The sequence below is a fragment of the Bactrocera oleae genome, chromosome 3 (assembly GCF_042242935.1).
Source record: "Bactrocera oleae isolate idBacOlea1 chromosome 3, idBacOlea1, whole genome shotgun sequence".
NCBI classification, from domain to species: Eukaryota; Metazoa; Arthropoda; class Insecta; order Diptera; family Tephritidae; genus Bactrocera; species Bactrocera oleae.
The window spans coordinates 43,962,501-43,981,041 of NC_091537.1; the positions used below are offsets into that span (position 1 = coordinate 43,962,501).

At 39.7% G+C, this 18,541-nt stretch overlaps 1 protein-coding gene across 6 annotated transcripts in view; it reads right to left on the reverse strand.

Moving 5' to 3' along the window:
• dia (diaphanous related formin 1) overlaps nucleotides 1–18,541 on the reverse strand; it is an 81,179-nt gene that overhangs the window by 40,057 nt on the left and 22,581 nt on the right. Inside the window, exon 1 of one of the 6 annotated variants that reach the window (XM_036356712.2) lies at nucleotides 4,226–4,252. The exons of 4 other annotated variants lie outside the window; for them this stretch is intronic. In XM_036356712.2, the coding sequence (XP_036212605.2) occupies nucleotides 4,226–4,237 (12 nt within the window). In that variant the 5' untranslated portion in view covers nucleotides 4,238–4,252. Of the gene's footprint in view, nucleotides 1–1,499; nucleotides 1,604–4,225; nucleotides 4,253–18,541 lie in introns of those variants that run through there. One more of the 6 variants, XM_070106569.1, reaches the window with a different exon arrangement.

Sequence of the window (18,541 nt, forward strand, 5' to 3'; positions counted from 1 at the left end):
GGAATTGTTTTAGGTTCCTTAAGAGGTAGTATTCGCTGCGAGCCAAATCTGGTGAACACGGTAGATGCTCAAACAATTCTTACTTTAATTCGTTGAATTTTGATTTTTTTGTACTGCAAACCAGGTCTTTTCTCACGATATTTTTCATTCAGCTGATCCAAAAGGCTGCAATAATATTCAGAGTTGATTGGTTTGACTTTCTGCAGATAATCAATCAACAAAATTTCTTTTGCATCCCAAAACACTGATGACATAACCTTCTTTGCTGATCGTTGTGACTTCACCTGCGTTGGAGCTGAACAACCAGCTTCAGTCCACATGATGGTAGATTTAAGTCTTATCCATAGTTATAAAACGATACAAGCATTCGATTTTAGTCTGCTTAAAACGCTCCAAATTATACTGAGAAATTTGTTTTCGATCCAGTTTTTGTTGAATTGTTAACGTGTGCGGCACTAACTTTCCAAACAGCTTTTTCATATATAATTCTCCATGTAATAATGAAGTACTCGTTCGTCTGAGATGCCTATGGCATTAGCAATTTCACGATTAGTCAAATTGGGATCATTTATAACAATGTATGAACTAGCTCAATGATTTGTGGTGTTATTGCGGTTTTTGATCGTCCTTCGCGTGGATCGTCTTCAAGCCTAGTACGACCCCGTTTAGATTCACCAGCCCAAAATTTAAGAGTGCTTTTCGAAGGTGAGAACTCCTTTTACACATCTAACAATTGTTCACAAATTTCCTTTGCTTTTAAACCTTTCAAAACAAAGAATCTAATCACTGCGCGATATTTAATTTTTTCCATATTAAAAAAATTCTTTGACACGTCAACTTCAAATGGCTTGTAAACAAAGAATTAATTGACAGAATGACTTGTAACTTTCCATGTGTTCTCACGACTGATCTACTAACTTGAGAAAATCAAAATTTGGAGCTAGTAGTGATATTTCTTGGTTTTCACTTCCGAGTGAATTTCAAGCAAATCCACTTTCAATTCGACATTTGAATTTCCATATTTCACTTTCACTATTTAATTTCCACCTTTTTTTTAAAACAAATGCCGAGTGGAAATGAGTGTTCTGAAAAACGAATTCACAAGAAAATGTTCGGTTGTTATTCACTTAAAATCAATTGTGAATTTGGAGCCCGCAAACATGTAAGTAAATTAAAGAGCCAAATTAAGCAGAAAAATATTTGAAATAGTAAACTCATAAGAACGCAGAGCAGTATGCAATAAATATTCGATTCATGGAAGCTCATAGGGACATCGTCCGAGGCTTTGTGAAGGGTGACAAAAATAAAGTCGATGCGCTTTGGAAGCAATTGGCTACATAGCTTAATGTACAAGTTGTTTTTTACATACATGTGATATAAAATAAGATATAAAACGCTAATATAATTTAATGTTATCATCGGACATTTAGCTTTATAAAGATAAAGCTGTGCCATTATATTTTAAAAATGATTTCGGGCAAGTGACCGCCACAGCTTACTCGAATAAATTCCAGCCGAGAGAACCAAATTTCGACCACTTTTTGCAGCAATTCTGTTTCAATTATTAAACGAATTGGATTTTGTAAGCACACAAAACACACCACAAAATCTTCCTTAAAGTAGATATATTTATTATACTCTGCTCCGCAGTCGCAATAGCGTTTTCGGGGACAAAACCGATCCACCGTTGCTCGAATTACCGACCCTGCTGGGCAATTATGTGGACCAGATATTAGACGCAGCGCGCGATGCGTCGCGCTATCCTAACCATTATTTTGGTAATAAATTTGACCGATGTGCAGACGTTGTTCCGAAGTAAGTCTATTCATTATAAAATGGCAAACCAAACAGTATAAATCTAGCAGCTGATAAAAAGATTATTTCCGGTAAAAGTATTGCCTCCGTTACATGGTCAACCTGAAATATATATATCTGGCTGGAAAAAGGTAAAAACTAGTTATTTTGCTATTATTTCTTAAGCTAATTAGGTTTGCACGATTTGGAAAGCTTTCGTTAGCAAAAAAGGTGCCCACCACATTTCTGAAGCTAGAGAAACTGGTGCGGCCCATTTGATAAATTCACACTAACCGCAATCAATATAATCAGAGTATAATAGTTTTGTTCACCTAACGGTTGTTTGTATCACCTAAAACTAATCGAGTTAGATATAGGGTTATATATATATAAATGATCAGGATGAAGAGACGAGTTGAAATCCGGGTGACTGTCTGTCCGTCCGTCCGTCTGTCCGTCCGTCAGTCCGTCTGTCCGTCCGTCCGTGCAAGCTCTAACTTGAGTAAAAATTGAGATATCTTTATGAAACTTGGTAGACATGTTTCATGGTACCGTGAGACTGTTGGTATTGCAGATGGGCGTAATCGGACCACTGCCACGCCCACAAAACGCCATTAATCAAAAACAAATAACTTGCCATAACTAAGCTCCGCAATAAGATACAAGACTGTTCTTTGGTACACAGGATCACATTAGGGAGGGGCATCTGCAGTTAAAATTTTTTTTAAAAAAGTGGGCGTGGTCCCGGCTCTAATAGGTTTAATGTGCATATCTCCTAAACCGCTAATGCTATAATAACAAAATTCACTGGAAGCAAATATTTTTAGCACTTCTATTGACGGTGTGAAAATAGTTGAAATCGGGTGGCAACTCGGCCCACTCCCCATATAACAGTACTGTTAAAAACTACTAAAAGCGCGATAAATCAAGCACTAAACACGCCAGAGTCATTAAATTTTATCTCTGGGATGGTATGAGATGACTTTATAGGAACCGCGTTCAAAATTAGACAGTGGGCGTGGCACAGCCCACTTTTAGGTGAAAACCCATATCTTGAGATCTGCTTAACCGATTTCAACCAAATTCGGTGCATAACGTTCTTTTCATGTTTCTATGTCACAGTGCAAAAATGGGCGAAATCGGACTACAACCACGCCTACTTTCCATATAACACCATTTTAAATTCCATCTGATTATTTCACTTTCCACTAAGCAAATCAGGCAACAATGACTGTATCGGGATAAAACTTTGCGTGAATAATGCGATTAAAGTATGCCACCTTGTGGCCAAAAATTGTCTAAATCGAACCAAAACTGTTTAAGCCCCTAAGTACTAAATATGTGGACCCCAGTGCCTATAGTTGACCTTCTACCGAAAATATCAGCCAATCCACAAAGAAATCTCAAACGAGTATACTATTTGACTTTGCGAGAGTATAAAATGTTCGGTTATTTCCGAACTTAGCCCTTCCTTACTTGTTTTATTATTATTTTGATGTTTTTTGTTTTTTGAATATTTTGAAAGCTTTCATTAATTTTTAAGGTGGAATAAAAACGAGAGCGAAAATTAACAAACTTCCCGTTTTTCAAAACACCAAAACCAAATCGCTCGTTTTTGTATTCATTTTACTTTCACTCGAATTCCAGAACTTAAAAAAAAATTTTATTTAGGGACTGTGATTAGATTGGATTCGAGTGAAATTAAATTTTTGGAGCGTTTCTCTCCTCTTCAGTCTGTTATTCCTTTATATTTCAAAGAATAAAGTTATATGTAAACTAGCCTTAGGGGTCACATACAGTTAGAATTTTTAACAAATCGATTTTTATTTTTTCTTAATGTGTTTCGAAGTTACACGCAAATTTGAAAAGGCGTTTCAGAGTACTTGAAAGTTCAAGCCCGAAGCCGGAGAACTTTAAACGCGTTTTTCTCATAAGGGTCTTTGTAGTCGGTGACCAACATTACTCGAAAAGGGCTCAACCGATTAGTCTCAAATTTTACCACGAGCTTCTTAAATATATTTTTTATTAATATTTGAAGACTTTTTCTATCCAGTTTAAGGCCGAAATTTCGATTCCTTCTTTTAAGAAACCACCATTTTGTCAAAAAAAACCTTTTATCGTTTATTCCTTTAGTAATTACTACATTTAAAATTACTTTAACGAAATCTGTTTGGTTTTTTAATTTCAAATGATCCAGTTCAGAAATATAGTGGTCACCGCAAAACATCTTTTTTGAGAGGAGCTCCCAGAGATCGGCTGTAGCTCTTTTCCAAATAAATATTTTTACTAGTGATAAGTCTTGAAATATAGTTAAGAGATACCATAATATGTGTATAAATTTTTAGATCAATGAATTTAAAAGTTTTCCCAGAAAAACTTCTGGAAAATTCATATAAGTGTACAGTGTTGGAAAAAATAATAGGGACATCACCTTTATTCCCATATTTTACAGCACAGATTTTCAGATATTTGCCCCACAGTATTGAAGTTAACTGTAAACTAATGCTATCAAACAGTACGTAAATTAAACACCCGTTATACTGTAATAGTCTTTGCTGTGCTTGCGCTACCTATAAGCAGAAAAAAAAATTAGCGACAAATGTCCCTTGAGAAGATCACAACACAATTTTAGGAAATTAAGAGCGTATTTACTGTTTTATTGAAATTAACTGTATTACATAACAAGTAAATATTTTTATATAAAAATTATTCAAAACACGAGTAAAAAGTGAAAAAAAAGAGGACGGAAACGCAAAACAACGGGATTTGCTGGTAATGCAGTAAAACAAGTATCCATTTTTATCGTCAATATTCAAAAATTACATGCATCAGTAACCAGTCGCACAGTAAGAAACCGATTTCGGGAAGCTGGTCTACTGGAAGAAATGCAAGAAAAGTCCTCTAATCGGATGAAACGAAAATAATTTATTATTTATTGCATACAAGACAAAATGTGTTTAACAGATTATCTCAACATCCTTAACACTGTAATGTTGCTCATGCCGCTAAAATGGGAGTTCATGCATGACAACGATATTGATAAATTCACACTAACCGCAATCAATAGCTTCTTCTACATTCAGCTCATCTTCCATAACAATCGTTGCAAATATACTTAACGCACTATTTTTATACTCTCGCAACCTGTTGCTACAGAGTATAATAGTTTTGTTCACCTAACGGTTGTTTGTATCACCTAAAACTAATCGAGTTAGATATAGGGTTATATATATATAAATGATCAGGATGAAGAGACGAGTTGAAATCCGGGTGACTGTCTGTCCGTCCGTCCGTCTGTCCGTCTGTCCGTCCGTCCGTGCAAGCTCTAACTTGAGTAAAAATTGAGATATCTTTATGAAACTTGGTAGACATGTTTCATGGTACCGTGAGACTGTTGGTATTGCAGATGGGCGTAATCGGACCACTGCCACGCCCACAAAACGCCATTAATCAAAAACAAATAACTTGCCATAACTAAGCTCCGCAATAAGATACAAGACTGTTATTTGGTACACAGGATCACATTAGGGAGGGGCATCTGCAGTTAAAATTTTTTTTAAAAAAGTGGGCGTGGTCCCGCCTCTAATAGGTTTAATGTGCATATCTTCTAAAGCGCTAATGCTATAATAACAAAATTCACTGGAAGCAAATATTTTTAGCACTTCTATTGACGGTGTGAAAATAGTTGAAATCGGGTGGCAACTCGGCCCACTCCCCATATAACAGTACTGTTAAAAACTACTAAAAGCGCGATAAATCAAGCACTAAACACGCCAGAGTCATTAAATTTTATCTCTGGGATGGTATGAGATGACTTTATAGGAACCGCGTTCAAAATTAGACAGTGGGCGTGGCACAGCCCACTTTTAGGTGAAAACCCATATCTTGAGATCTGCTTAACCGATTTCAACCAAATTCGGTGCATAACGTTCTTTTCATGTTTCTATGTCACAGTGCAAAAATGGGCGAAATCGGACTACAACCACGCCTACTTTCCATATAACACCATTTTAAATTCCATCTGATTATTTCACTTTCCACTAAGCAAATCAGGCAACAATGACTGTATCGGGATAAAACTTTGCGTGAATAATGCGATTAAAGTATGCCACCTTGTGGCCAAAAATTGTCTAAATCGAACCAAAACTGTTTAAGCCCCTAAGTACTAAATATGTGGACCCCAGTGCCTATAGTTGACCTTCTACCGAAAATATCAGCCAATCCACAAAGAAATCTCAAACGAGTATACTATTTGACTTTGCGAGAGTATAAAATGTTCGGTTATTTCCGAACTTAGCCCTTCCTTACTTGTTTTATTATTATTTTGATGTTTTTTGTTTTTTGAATATTTTGAAAGCTTTCATTAATTTTTAAGGTGGAATAAAAACGAGAGCGAAAATTAACAAACTTCCCGTTTTTCAAAACACCAAAACCAAATCGCTCGTTTTTGTATTCATTTTACTTTCACTCGAATTCCAGAACTTAAAAAAAAATTTTATTTAGGGACTGTGATTAGATTGGATTCGAGTGAAATTAAATTTTTGGAGCGTTTCTCTCCTCTTCAGTCTGTTATTCCTTTATATTTCAAAGAATAAAGTTATATGTAAACTAGCCTTAGGGGTCACATACAGTTAGAATTTTTAACAAATCGATTTTTATTTTTTCTTAATGTGTTTCGAAGTTACACGCAAATTTGAAAAGGCGTTTCAGAGTACTTGAAAGTTCAAGCCCGAAGCCGGAGAACTTTAAACGCGTTTTTCTCATAAGGGTCTTTGTAGTCGGTGACCAACATTACTCGAAAAGGGCTCAACCGATTAGTCTCAAATTTTACCACGAGCTTCTTAAATATATTTTTTATTAATATTTGAAGACTTTTTCTATCCAGTTTAAGGCCGAAATTTCGATTCCTTCTTTTAAGAAACCACCATTTTGTCAAAAAAAACCTTTTATCGTTTATTCCTTTAGTAATTACTACATTTAAAATTACTTTAACGAAATCTGTTTGGTTTTTTAATTTCAAATGATCCAGTTCAGAAATATAGTGGTCACCGCAAAACATCTTTTTTGAGAGGAGCTCCCAGAGATCGGCTGTAGCTCTTTTCCAAATAAATATTTTTACTAGTGATAAGTCTTGAAATATAGTTAAGAGATACCATAATATGTGTATAAATTTTTAGATCAATGAATTTAAAAGTTTTCCCAGAAAAACCTCTGGAAAATTCATATAAGTGTACAGTGTTGGAAAAAATAATAGGGACATCACCTTTATTCCCATATTTTACAGCACAGATTTTCAGATATTTGCCCCACAGTATTGAAGTTAACTGTAAACTAATGCTATCAAACAGTACGTAAATTAAACACCCGTTATACTGTAATAGTCTTTGCTGTGCTTGCGCTACCTATAAGCAGAAAAAAAGATTAGCGACAAATGTCCCTTGAGAAGATCACAACACAATTTTAGGAAATTAAGAGCGTATTTACTGTTTTATTGAAATTAACTGTATTACATAACAAGTAAATATTTTTATATAAAAATTATTCAAAACACGAGTAAAAAGTGAAAAAAAAGAGGACGGAAACGCAAAACAACGGGATTTGCTGGTAATGCAGTAAAACAAGTATCCATTTTTATCGTCAATATTCAAAAATTACATGCATCAGTAACCAGTCGCACAGTAAGAAACCGATTTCGGGAAGCTGGTCTACTGGAAGAAATGCAAGAAAAGTCCTCTAATCGGATGAAACGAAAATAATTTATTATTTATTGCATACAAGACAAAATGTGTTTAACAGATTATCTCAACATCCTTAACACTGTAATGTTGCTCATGCCGCTAAAATGGGAGTTCATGCATGACAACGACCCGAAACATGCTTCGAAACTGGTAAAATCGAGGTTTTAGCGCAACAAAGTTGACGTTATGGAACTCAATCCTAAAGAACACCTATTGGGAGTGCTAAAGAAATCAGTCGGTGGATAAAAATGGAAAAATAAGCACGAATTATGGAGAAAAGTCCAAGATGCATGGAATCCAGTACCGGTCACGACTTGCACTAACCTTGTCATCTCCATGCCGCGAATATGTTAGGAGGTGGTTCAAATGAAAGGAGCATCAACAAAATATTAGATTTGAATGGAAGAAAAGTAATAAATTAATAAAATAATAGAAACAAAAATGAATTAGTGTTTGTCTCTACACAAATACTAATTAATTATCAAAATGAACGATATTTCAATATCGTTCGATTTAAACATATAATTAACAATTTTAAATATATCCCTTTTCCCTATTATTTTTTCCAACACAGTATATGTTATATGAGATCCGATTTCAAAGTAAGGTCATCTTGTTTGTATCTGTATGTAGCAATTTCAGTAAAAATGGCAACGTGACTGCTACAAGAATTCCCACATGAAGTTGCAAAACGATCTTTTTTTTACTTTTTAGTTAACATACAAAAGTTTATGCGATATCTAAGTATTCGAGGGCGTGGCCGGCCGATTGCATTGTATGTTGCTAACCACGTTTCTTTGTTTTTTGCCCATGAATGAAGGAGCAAAGGCTGTCGAGTGTAACACCTGAAATCTTAGGGTTGTTGACAGTCGAAATTTTAACGTCATCGACTGTAATGTTAAGATCCAGACTGTACTCTTTACTTTACCGGTTACTTTCGAAAACATGCCATCAATCTCATTACCTGACGTCAATATCGTGCAATCATCTGCGTATGAGGTGATGGAAATTCCCTCTGGTGGTTGTGGAAGATATAGAAGCGGGAAGAGGGCATCACTTGCGAAACCCCCCGTTTAATTAAGCTACAAATAAGTTTCATATTTTTTTCTTGTTACATGTATGTGTATATAATGTTAACATCATATACAAAAATTTTGTAAATTCAGCCGTTGAAAACGCCTTCATTAACGTCAGTGTCAAAGTGTCCTGAAGGTAGTCAACGTTACTTAAGTAATTTCTTTCTGAAAAAAATAACCAAAGCTTTTCTTTTAAGGATTTTAAGAAAGCTTTTTGCGTTATTCTCAAATCATATGCACTTTTGCACTAAATTTGGTCCTCATCTGAATTGTGAATGATGAAAAAGAAGCCTTTGTTCAAGGAGTAGTCAAACATTTTTAAAAGATGTATGCAAAATTTCAAGTTCATCGGATCATAAGTTATCGAGAAATTTTGGCTACCGACCTTAAAAAAAGCGGTTTTGAGAAAAACGAGTTTTAAGTTTCTGAAAGTCGAATCGAGTCGACCGTTACTAGCTTTAAACACCTATATATCTAGAAATTATATATTAAGTTGTAAAATTGAATAAAAAAAAATAGATTTTCTTCAGTTACAAGACCCATCTAACCGCTTAGAATTTTGGCCTCGAAGTACTACTGACGATTGTCAACTGCTCCGATAGTTAATGATCCACATATTCAGCCTTGGAGAGAGCGTAGATTGCTCGATGTTTTCTAGTAGCGTTGTATGATTGACTGTGTCAAAAGCTTTAGAAAACTCTGACGCTACTAGGATCGCCCTCTCACAGGGTGTAGTAGTAACAAATGTCTTCACTACTGGGGAAAGGTGAGTCATCGGATGATAAGACTCCACTGGGTTTCCCAGATTTCAGTTGGGTGACCACTCGGGTATATGAAGAGTGGTCAGCGGCAGGTTGAAGACCTTGGTTAAGTATTTTACTGCCGTCAAACCTAGATGCTTAAGTATCAACCAGTTCATACCGTCTGAACCTATGAATTTCGACAATATAGGACTCAAGGTGTCGCCCTCATCGCTAAAACTGCTGCTACGATTGACATGTTCGCCAATGATTACGTCCGTAGAAATGGGTAGTACGGTGAAGGTGTTCTCGGTAAATTTTGTAAAGCTGACCCAGTTAACTTTGTTGGAATTAAATAAAAATATAAAGTCGGGCGGATTTTAATCGAGATAATTATAGGCAGATGGTCTGATGGTAGAGTTAGCAGTTGCTACCGATGGTAATATCAGGTCGAAGTTATGATTATGTATCTTAAGGTCTGAGCAGGTCTTAAAATGGCTCCATCCATTGCATGCATTTCACCTAACCAAAGGCAAGTTTGGAAGGAGCGTAAACGCAGAAGACAACTAACAGCCATGGTCCGATAAAATCCAGGTTAATTCCGGTAACGTAGAACTGGGAAATTATCGTTGAATTTATAAAATAGTAAAATTGGCGTGTTTTATTTGGATGTCATAAGCTAATATCTAAATTGTTGCAAATAAAATGCACATAGCTTATTTTAATTGGACGGTTCCTTGGGAGGAAGACCTTTACCTAGGGAGACAAAATCGTCCCCGTAAAGGGTGTGGACAATTCCGGGGGTGCTTGGCTTACCGTTATTGTTGTAACGGTTCTCTAATCACCGCTTGGGTGGTAAGGTAGTTTAGTTGTCGTCGAAGTCATCTAACGGGAGGCCCAGGAAACGAGCTGTTTCGACGGAGTCGGACAATGGGGAAATGGGTGTTAGATGAGTGGGGTTCGTTGGGAATGCAAAAAGGTGGTTATTGTCATGCCGAGACTCATTGCATGCTGGACATATATTTGGTATGTCGGTGTCGATTCTGGTTAGGTAGGAGTTTAACCTGCTACAGTATCCAGAACGAAGTTGTGCAAGGGTCACTATAGATTCTCGTGGGAACTCGAGCTCTTCGTCTGCGATGGGTGGTGGTTTGACTCTAAGTCTTCGTTGCACTACATCCAGGCGACCATATTGGTGCAGTGCAGTTCAAGATCAGCCGGCCGATTGCCTTGTAAGCGGTAAGCCGCAAGCGACTTGAAGATTTTGTTGCGGCTACGCACTTTGGCATTTATCGCGGTCTTGTGAGGAGTGAAGGAGCACAGGCTGTCAAATGTAACCCCTAGAAAGTTGGAGAGATAGCCGTTTACTTTTGAGCACATGCCATCGATTCAATCGCCCGATATCGTGCAGTCATCAGCCCTGGAGGCAATGTGGATTGTTCGATGTCCTCAAGTAGCGTTGTGTGCTTGACTGTGTCAAAAGCTTTTGACAAGTCCAACAGTACGAGGATCGTCCTCTCACAGAGATGCTTTCGGTTTAGGCCATGAACTATCTGGGCGTTTTTGACGATAAGTGCAGTGGTAGTGCTGTGCATTTTTCGGAAGCCATGCTGGTGGTCTGCTAGACTCAGGTTGTGTGTGAATGTCAGGGATAGCAAGGCCTCAAGTGTCTTTACTACTGGGGAAAGGAAAGTTATCGTACGATAAGACTCCACTTTGTTGGCGAGTTTCCAAGGTTTCAGTAGTGACAGGTTGAGGACCTTGGTGAAATAGCTTACTTCCGTCGAGTAGAGTAAGTGGCGCGCAGTCTTTTAGTATTTTCCGCACCTACTGGGACACACATCGTTTGGTCTTGCCTGTCAAAGAGTGCAATGTGAATTGACGGCTGAAATAACTCGCGCACTTCTTCGGGTCCGAACTGGCATGGCCATCGAATTAAATTTCTACTCGGTAGTCATGTCTCCTCGGATAAGACATGTCGTTGACAGTATCTCTAAGCGTACTCACACCGGTGGAGAGGTACAGGACTTCAGATGCTCTACCCATTTTGTCCGCTTATGTTGGTTACCATTTGCCAAATCTCCATATTGAGATCCCTTATTCGGGAATGTCAGGGATCGGCATGGCGTAAGGTGTCGCTCTCGTTGGCTAAAACAGCTGCTTCGGCTGGGAAATTGGGGCGGAGATTCGCGATTCTTCCGGCCAGTATGAAGCAAGCAGTAGCAGCAGCGATGACCTTGTGGAATTGATGTATTTGCCAACGATGACGTCCGTAGGAATGGGTAGTGTGCCGAAGGGGCTCTTACTTATATTCTGTAAATTGTGCAGTCTGAACGCTAGGGCTCTACCATTATCTCCCTCGCGATCCTTTTGTATGTCGTGAAACCTGCACAACTCAGAAGATCTGAGCGGCTGTTTAACTTGGTTTCTTGGACCGCTGCCATCGATACGCGTTCCCGGTTCAGGAATGCAGACTGGGAGTCATGTTGCCTGTGTGAACTCCTTATGTCCGTGGAGGTCCTGTTCTTCGGTCCCCGGGTTGGATTCGATGCTAGCACGGGTCAGGGGGATACGGAGCAAACAACAACCTTGTCGAAGTGCGTGGAGTGCACGGGGTCCACAGCGAACGCTAAGGGCCTCGTGAAGGAGCGCGACCTTAGCTAAAAAGCTGAAGACAGACCGTCGGTTGGCTGCCCGAAAGAGGAATTCTTGCGACTGCTATTTCCGCTGTTTTTATGAAGGTGGTCAGATGTGAGAGTGCCGGGTGGCACCTTGACATTGCATGCGACAAACGATCGGCATTCCCTTATAAGGAGGCGGTAGCCAGGGAAGGGGAAGTGTGAAAAGGAGCAAGGCTCGAGGCGGTGGCGAAATCGGATCTCCCGATGCGGGCTCGGGCATGTGTCCAGCTTTTGGCCGAACCCTATACCCCGGCCGATATTGAAGAGATGTTGCGTTACTGCAATCCATCTCTTCCCACCCAATAGTGGAAGGTGATTAGACCGGAGAGCACCGAGTAGCCATATCGGCAAGCGCTGATACTCCTTAGCAAGGAGCCCCCTGAGAGGAGCCTCAGTATCACAAAGTGGACCATAAGCTATGGCTTCGAGAGGGTGGTTCTCAGAATACTCCCAACAGAAGCCAGGGTGGATGACCCGCAGCCTCCAGCAACGGCGGAAAAGAAGGGAACAGAGATTCACTCTAAAATGGATTTCGATCCAATCCTCTCAGACGCAGTAAGCACGGGGTGCGGATCGTCAGTTGATGATGGATCCGTCTTCAGTCGCGAGCGCCTGTTCCAGGAGGCTGGGGTCGGTTACGATGGTGGTGCGGAATTTGCACTGCTGGAGGAGTTTGGAGGATAGAGATCCTTCAAATTAACCTCCAGCACGCAAAGACGGCCTCCGCCGATGTATTGCTTCGTCTAGGAAGGGATGAAGCCGACGTTGTCCTTATCCAAGAACCTTGGCTGAGTAGCAATGGAATCTCTGGAGTAGGGGCAAAAGGCTACAAGCTCCAGGCGGCAAGCAACACAATTAAAAACAGAGGGTGTTTGAAATACCAATTGGGTCCTTTATTGCAAGAAGCTTCGGTCAGCTGTTCAAACCGCGCCCGATAGGGATTCGATCCTATATGCGGGCGCGATTGATGAGCTCGTCGAAGACTTCAGCTCTATTAGTAGAACAACTCTTGAAAGCTCCTGTCCTCAGAAAACTCAGAAATATAAAGGGAAATTCCTTTGGTGGAGTTCGGAGCTAACGGAGATTTGATCTTTGAGCAGAAGACTCTTTACCACAGTCCGTAAAAGTGGCTCGAGTGACGAGTGGGCGCTGTATAAGACCGAACTCGCTGTTTACAAGTACGAGTTGAAGAAATCCAAAAGAGCCTCGTGGAGTCTTCTGCGGCAGTGTAGAGGGTTGTCATGAGTCCTCACGGTTAAGGAGCATGTTCGCTCAAAATCCTACTTTAATGGGATATCTGAGAAATGCACATAGTGGTTGAAAAACAGGCAGCGAGGAATCGTTGAAGTTAATCCTGGATGCTCATTTTCCGTTGAATCGCTCTGCTAAAGAAATGCCTTTGGGGGATCGTCAGGAGGGCTGTACAGCCTTCTTCGACCTTTTGGATGAACGTCACCTTACTTGGGTCCCTCGCTAAAATCATTCAAACCCTTCAAATCCCTGATGGTTAAAGAAAAACTCCTAAATACCGTCTAAATACCTGGGCGAATAGAAGCGGCCTCGCCGTCACCCCAAGTAAAACCGAAAGACGAGCGTCGTCGTCGTAGCACACGCGAGCGGCAAAGCACGGAGCCGTAGAATCGCCGTCGGGGCCTACACGAGCAGCAGCAGAATCGTCGTTGTAGCACGTATCAGTCGGACATCATCACCACAGAATGCAACCGTAAGTCATCCTAAGTCGCTTAGCACCCCCAGAGCGCTACAGAGTAGAATGCGCTATCGTATAATAGCTATTCAACTGGAGCGTGGAGAGGCGGATGACGCTACTGCGGTAAGGAGTGAATGTCTCGCAGTGCGTCAATCCTCTTGCAGGCATTTTACTCTTTACCGTACGAAGGCTGCAAGTCACTCGTGAAGTGGGTAGTGAGTCGATCCTCTGACCTGCTTTACGCTTGGCATCACGGCCGCTGCCACTGCCCTCCGTAATTCTGCGTGATAGTGACGCGCTAAAGGGCCATGCAAACCGCTACTCTGCCATAGCGCTACCCTTGGGTGACGCCACCACAACGCGGAAGACACCATTTTGTACAGTAAAGTAAGCGCAGGAGAAATTGCAGATGTATGGAAATTTAATAAAATACGATTTGTAAAAGGCCCCATAGTTTCCAAATTTATTGTAACAAACCCTGGGCACGGCGAGTATACTTCAGCAAATCACAAGAAGCAGGAGCAGCAAAAAAAAGCTTCGTTACAAGGTATAAGATCTTAAAAGTGCCTCTCCCCTCTTCCGGGTGTTCACGTTCTTAACCTGTTGAAAAGAAGAGAAAGTTGGGAAGACATCGGTGGCCTTATATTGCTGCAGAGGAGCTATAAGGAAAAGGTGGGGCCTCTCACCAAGAGTAGTGTTCTGGCTCTACGAAACCGTAGTCAAACCAATATTGTTCTATGGTGTGTTCGTATGGCGGAGGGGGCTCAAAAATACTACTCCGGCTAAAAAGCTTGAGCGGCTCCAAAGAGCGGCTCTTATCGGAATGTCTGGTGCACTCCGCACCACATCAACGATAGCTCTTAATACTATTTTAAACATAGCACCTGTGGACATTACCGGCAGGTGTATTTCTGCGAAGTGTGCTATAAGGCTCAAAGAAGCTGGGCTTATGAAGAGGACCGAACAAGGACACGCCGCAATTCTCTACTCCTTCAGCTACATTCCTGAAAATTTGGATCACTGCGCCACTGTGGGCGCTCGAGGCGGCTTTTTCTCTGCTCATATCCTGACGAGAGAGATGTGGGTGGGAAGAAGCCGCTGGGGAAGAGGCGCGGTGATCTTTTTCACGGATGGGTCGCAGTTAGGAGGGAATGTTGTAGGGGAGGTTTTCTGTAAAGAGCTCTCGGTCAATCTTAGCTTCAGGCTAGCGGACCACTGTAGCGTTTTTCAGGCGGAAGCGGCTGCGATCAAGGTGGCGGTAGAAGTACTGCTACGAAGTGCAGCTTCGTTTAGAGAGGTAAGCATTCACTCCGACAGCAGATCGGCAATGGCTGAGTGCGCGAACCGTGCAATCAAAGCTAGTCGAGGAGTGTCTGTCCTCACTCGAATTAGCATCAGGCTACTTCAAGATCAGGTTCGTTTGTGTGCACGGTCACAGCGGAATCGCTGGCAACCGTAAAGCCGATGATCTAGCCAGGTGTGGCACCCTTGCCCCGCTCACATCGGAATGGGATCGAGTTGGATCTCCACTAACATCTTGCGTTTTGGCTCTGGACCAATGGACCTCGCATGCACTCAGCAGACGCTGATCGAGGACCAACTCCTGCGCGACTGCGAGATTCTTCTAGACGAGGGTGGATCGGGGGATCTTCTCGCCGCTTATGGTAGGAGTTCTCACTGGGCACTGTCCAATGGGAACTCATGCCGTGCGGCTTAGAATACTACCCGATGCTAGTTGTCAAAGCTGTATGGAGGAGGGTAAGGTGGAAACATCCCGGCACCTTTCTCCTCCACTGTCCGGGTTTGCTAGGCTGAGACTGAAATATCTCGGCAATCACACTTTCAGCAGGCCAGAAGATTTGGCCGAAATAGATATTGGCCGTCTCAAAAGTTTGTCATAAGCACAAAGTGCTTTGCCGACATGTAAGGGTGGTGGTGGTTTTAGCGGCAAAATTCTGCCGAGTTGACAGTCCTTGGCCGGAATAAATCCGGGTCCGTTCCGGTTACGTAGACCCGACTGTCGTGGAAACGGGTCTATTGTTCCAGCTCATAGGAGTTTTGTACCACAACAGACCGGCGTTTAAGCTGTCCAAATGTGATCTTTCTTAGGATCGACCCTATAACCTAACCTTACCTAACATACCGGTCGAACGTACAAGTATGTTGTGTATGGCCACTTTTAGAAGTATCAAAAGTCAATCTGTGTATATAGTACATATGTGGGTTAAAATTACCCGCAAATGTTATTTAAATTCTGAATTCCGAATACATTATCAAAAAATATTCAATTATCAAATATATAATTAGCATAAAATAATAAGTAAGGTTCCTGTTTAGGTATTTAAAAGATGTAATATTTTTGAAATTTTAAAATATTTTGTTATATTGGGGTTTCAACGTTGGATTAAATATAAATTTGGGATTAAATACTCCTATTAGGACCTAATATAGGATATCTCGATTATAAAACTAATCTTAATTCCATAAATTTTTTTTCTAAAGTATCCATCTTGTTTAGTATTTCTAAAGTTTTCCCCCTTTTCGTTTTATTTCTGAATTATACTAATTTTCTTATTTCTAATTTTTTTCTTGTATCATATTTTTATCCTCTATCCTATTGGTCTTGCTCCTGTTGTCGAGTGAATAGAATTATTATACCATTCTAATTGTTAGTTGTGAACGGACACAATAGTTATACTATTCCTGTCTTTAAGAATTAAAGCTCTTGCAATGTTTTGAAAACCCATACGAAAGGCACTATAATATACGTCCAAACATAACAAGTAAGGAAGGGCTAAGTTCGGATGTAACGGAACATTTTATACTCTCGCAAAGTCAAATGGTACACTCGTTTGAGATTACTTTGTGGATTGACTGATATTTTCGGAAGAAGGTCAACTTTAGGCACTGGGGTCCACATCTTTAGTACTTAGGGGCTTGAACAGTTTTGGTTCGATTTAGACAATTTTTGATCACAAGGTGGCATACTTTAAACGTATTATTCACGCAAAGTTTTACCCTGATATAATCATTGTAGCTTGATATGCATAGTGGAAATTGAAAGAATCAGATGGAATTGAAAATGGTGTTATATAGGAAAAAGGCGTGGTTGTAGTCCGATTTTCGCCCATTTTCGCACTATAACATAGAAATATGAAAAGAACGTTATGCACCGAATTTCGTTGAAAACGGTTAAGGAGATCCCAAGATATGGGTTTTCACCTAAAAGTAGGCGGTGCCACGCCCACTGACTAATTTTGAACTCGGTTCCTATAAAGTCATCTCATACCATCCCAGATGAAATTTAATGTCTCTGGCGTGTTTCGTGCTTGATTTAATGCGCTTTTAGTAGTTTTTAACAGTACCGTTATATGGGGAGTGGACGGAGTTGCCACCCAATTTCAACTATTTTCACACTGTAGGTAGAGGTTCTAAAAACATTTGCTTCCAGTGAATTTTGTTATTATAGCTTTAGCGGTTTAGGAGATATGCACATTAAACCTATTAGAGGCGGGACCACGCCCCCTTAAAAAAAATTTAACTGCAGATGCTCCTCCCTAATGTGATCCTGTGTACCAAATAACAGTCTTATATCTTATTGCGGAGCTTAGTTATGGCAATTTATTTGTTTTTGATTAATGGCGTTTTGTGGGCGTGGCAGTGGTCCGATTACGCCCATCTGAAATACCAACCGTCTCCCGGTACCAAGAAACAAGTCTACTAAGTTTCATAAAGATATCTCAATTTTTACTCAAGTTACAGCTTGCACGGACGAACAAAACTATTACCCTGTAGCAACAGGTTGCGAGAGTATAAAAAAAATAAAAAATTAAAAAGACGAGATAAACCACAAAAGTTTAAACACAAACCTACCAAAGGTACAGTGAAGTGAAGTGCAGTGGAAAACAAAATAATATATATAAACGTATACAAAACTACTTAACAAGAGTGCAGTGACACAAAAACTTATAACATGTAGATATATGTAAATAAAAGGTGCGTGTCAACCAAAACATAAAATACAAAAGGTTTTGACAAACTAACTCATAAATGGGGCGCGAAACCTAAATACAAACTTCAAACAAAAAGCTAGATACACAAATCGGGCGCGAAATACCAAAACAACAAAACATACATAAATACCAACAACTTAAACGTGCGCGAATTTAAAACAAACAATAATAAACAAAAACAACACTCACTAAAACCAGGAACAACTGAAAGCGGAGGAAAAGAAATTGACAACAAAGGAATACACACACTTACATATAATATATATTATCCCCTCAAAAAAACCCTTGAGGGAGAATAAAGTGAGTCGTATCGTTTCCTATTCTTTTATTTTATCATGCATATATGTATGTAAAAATTACAGTTTTATATATATAGAACCTGTAATAACAAATACGTTCACCAAACTACAACAGTTCTGTAAAATATATATATATATGCCAACATATAGATGTATTATTAACAACCTTATAACTCAATGCCTATTTATGCTTAGCTTCGTGTATTCAAATACACCATCAAGAAACAAAAAGCAAATTCAAGTATAACTTGCAAATTTCTGCAGCAATACCCCTTGTATTTAATAAAACAATAAGCAGGATTGCATATAATAAGTAAGCAAAGGCAAAATAGCAAACCCAAAACAAGACAGAGAAACAAATAAAAACACAACAAACAAACAAGCATATTATATATGCATATCGAAATAACGCTGATATATTACATCTCAATATATCGTTAAATATATATTTTTAATAAACATATATACATACAAAAATATATTTACGAAGTG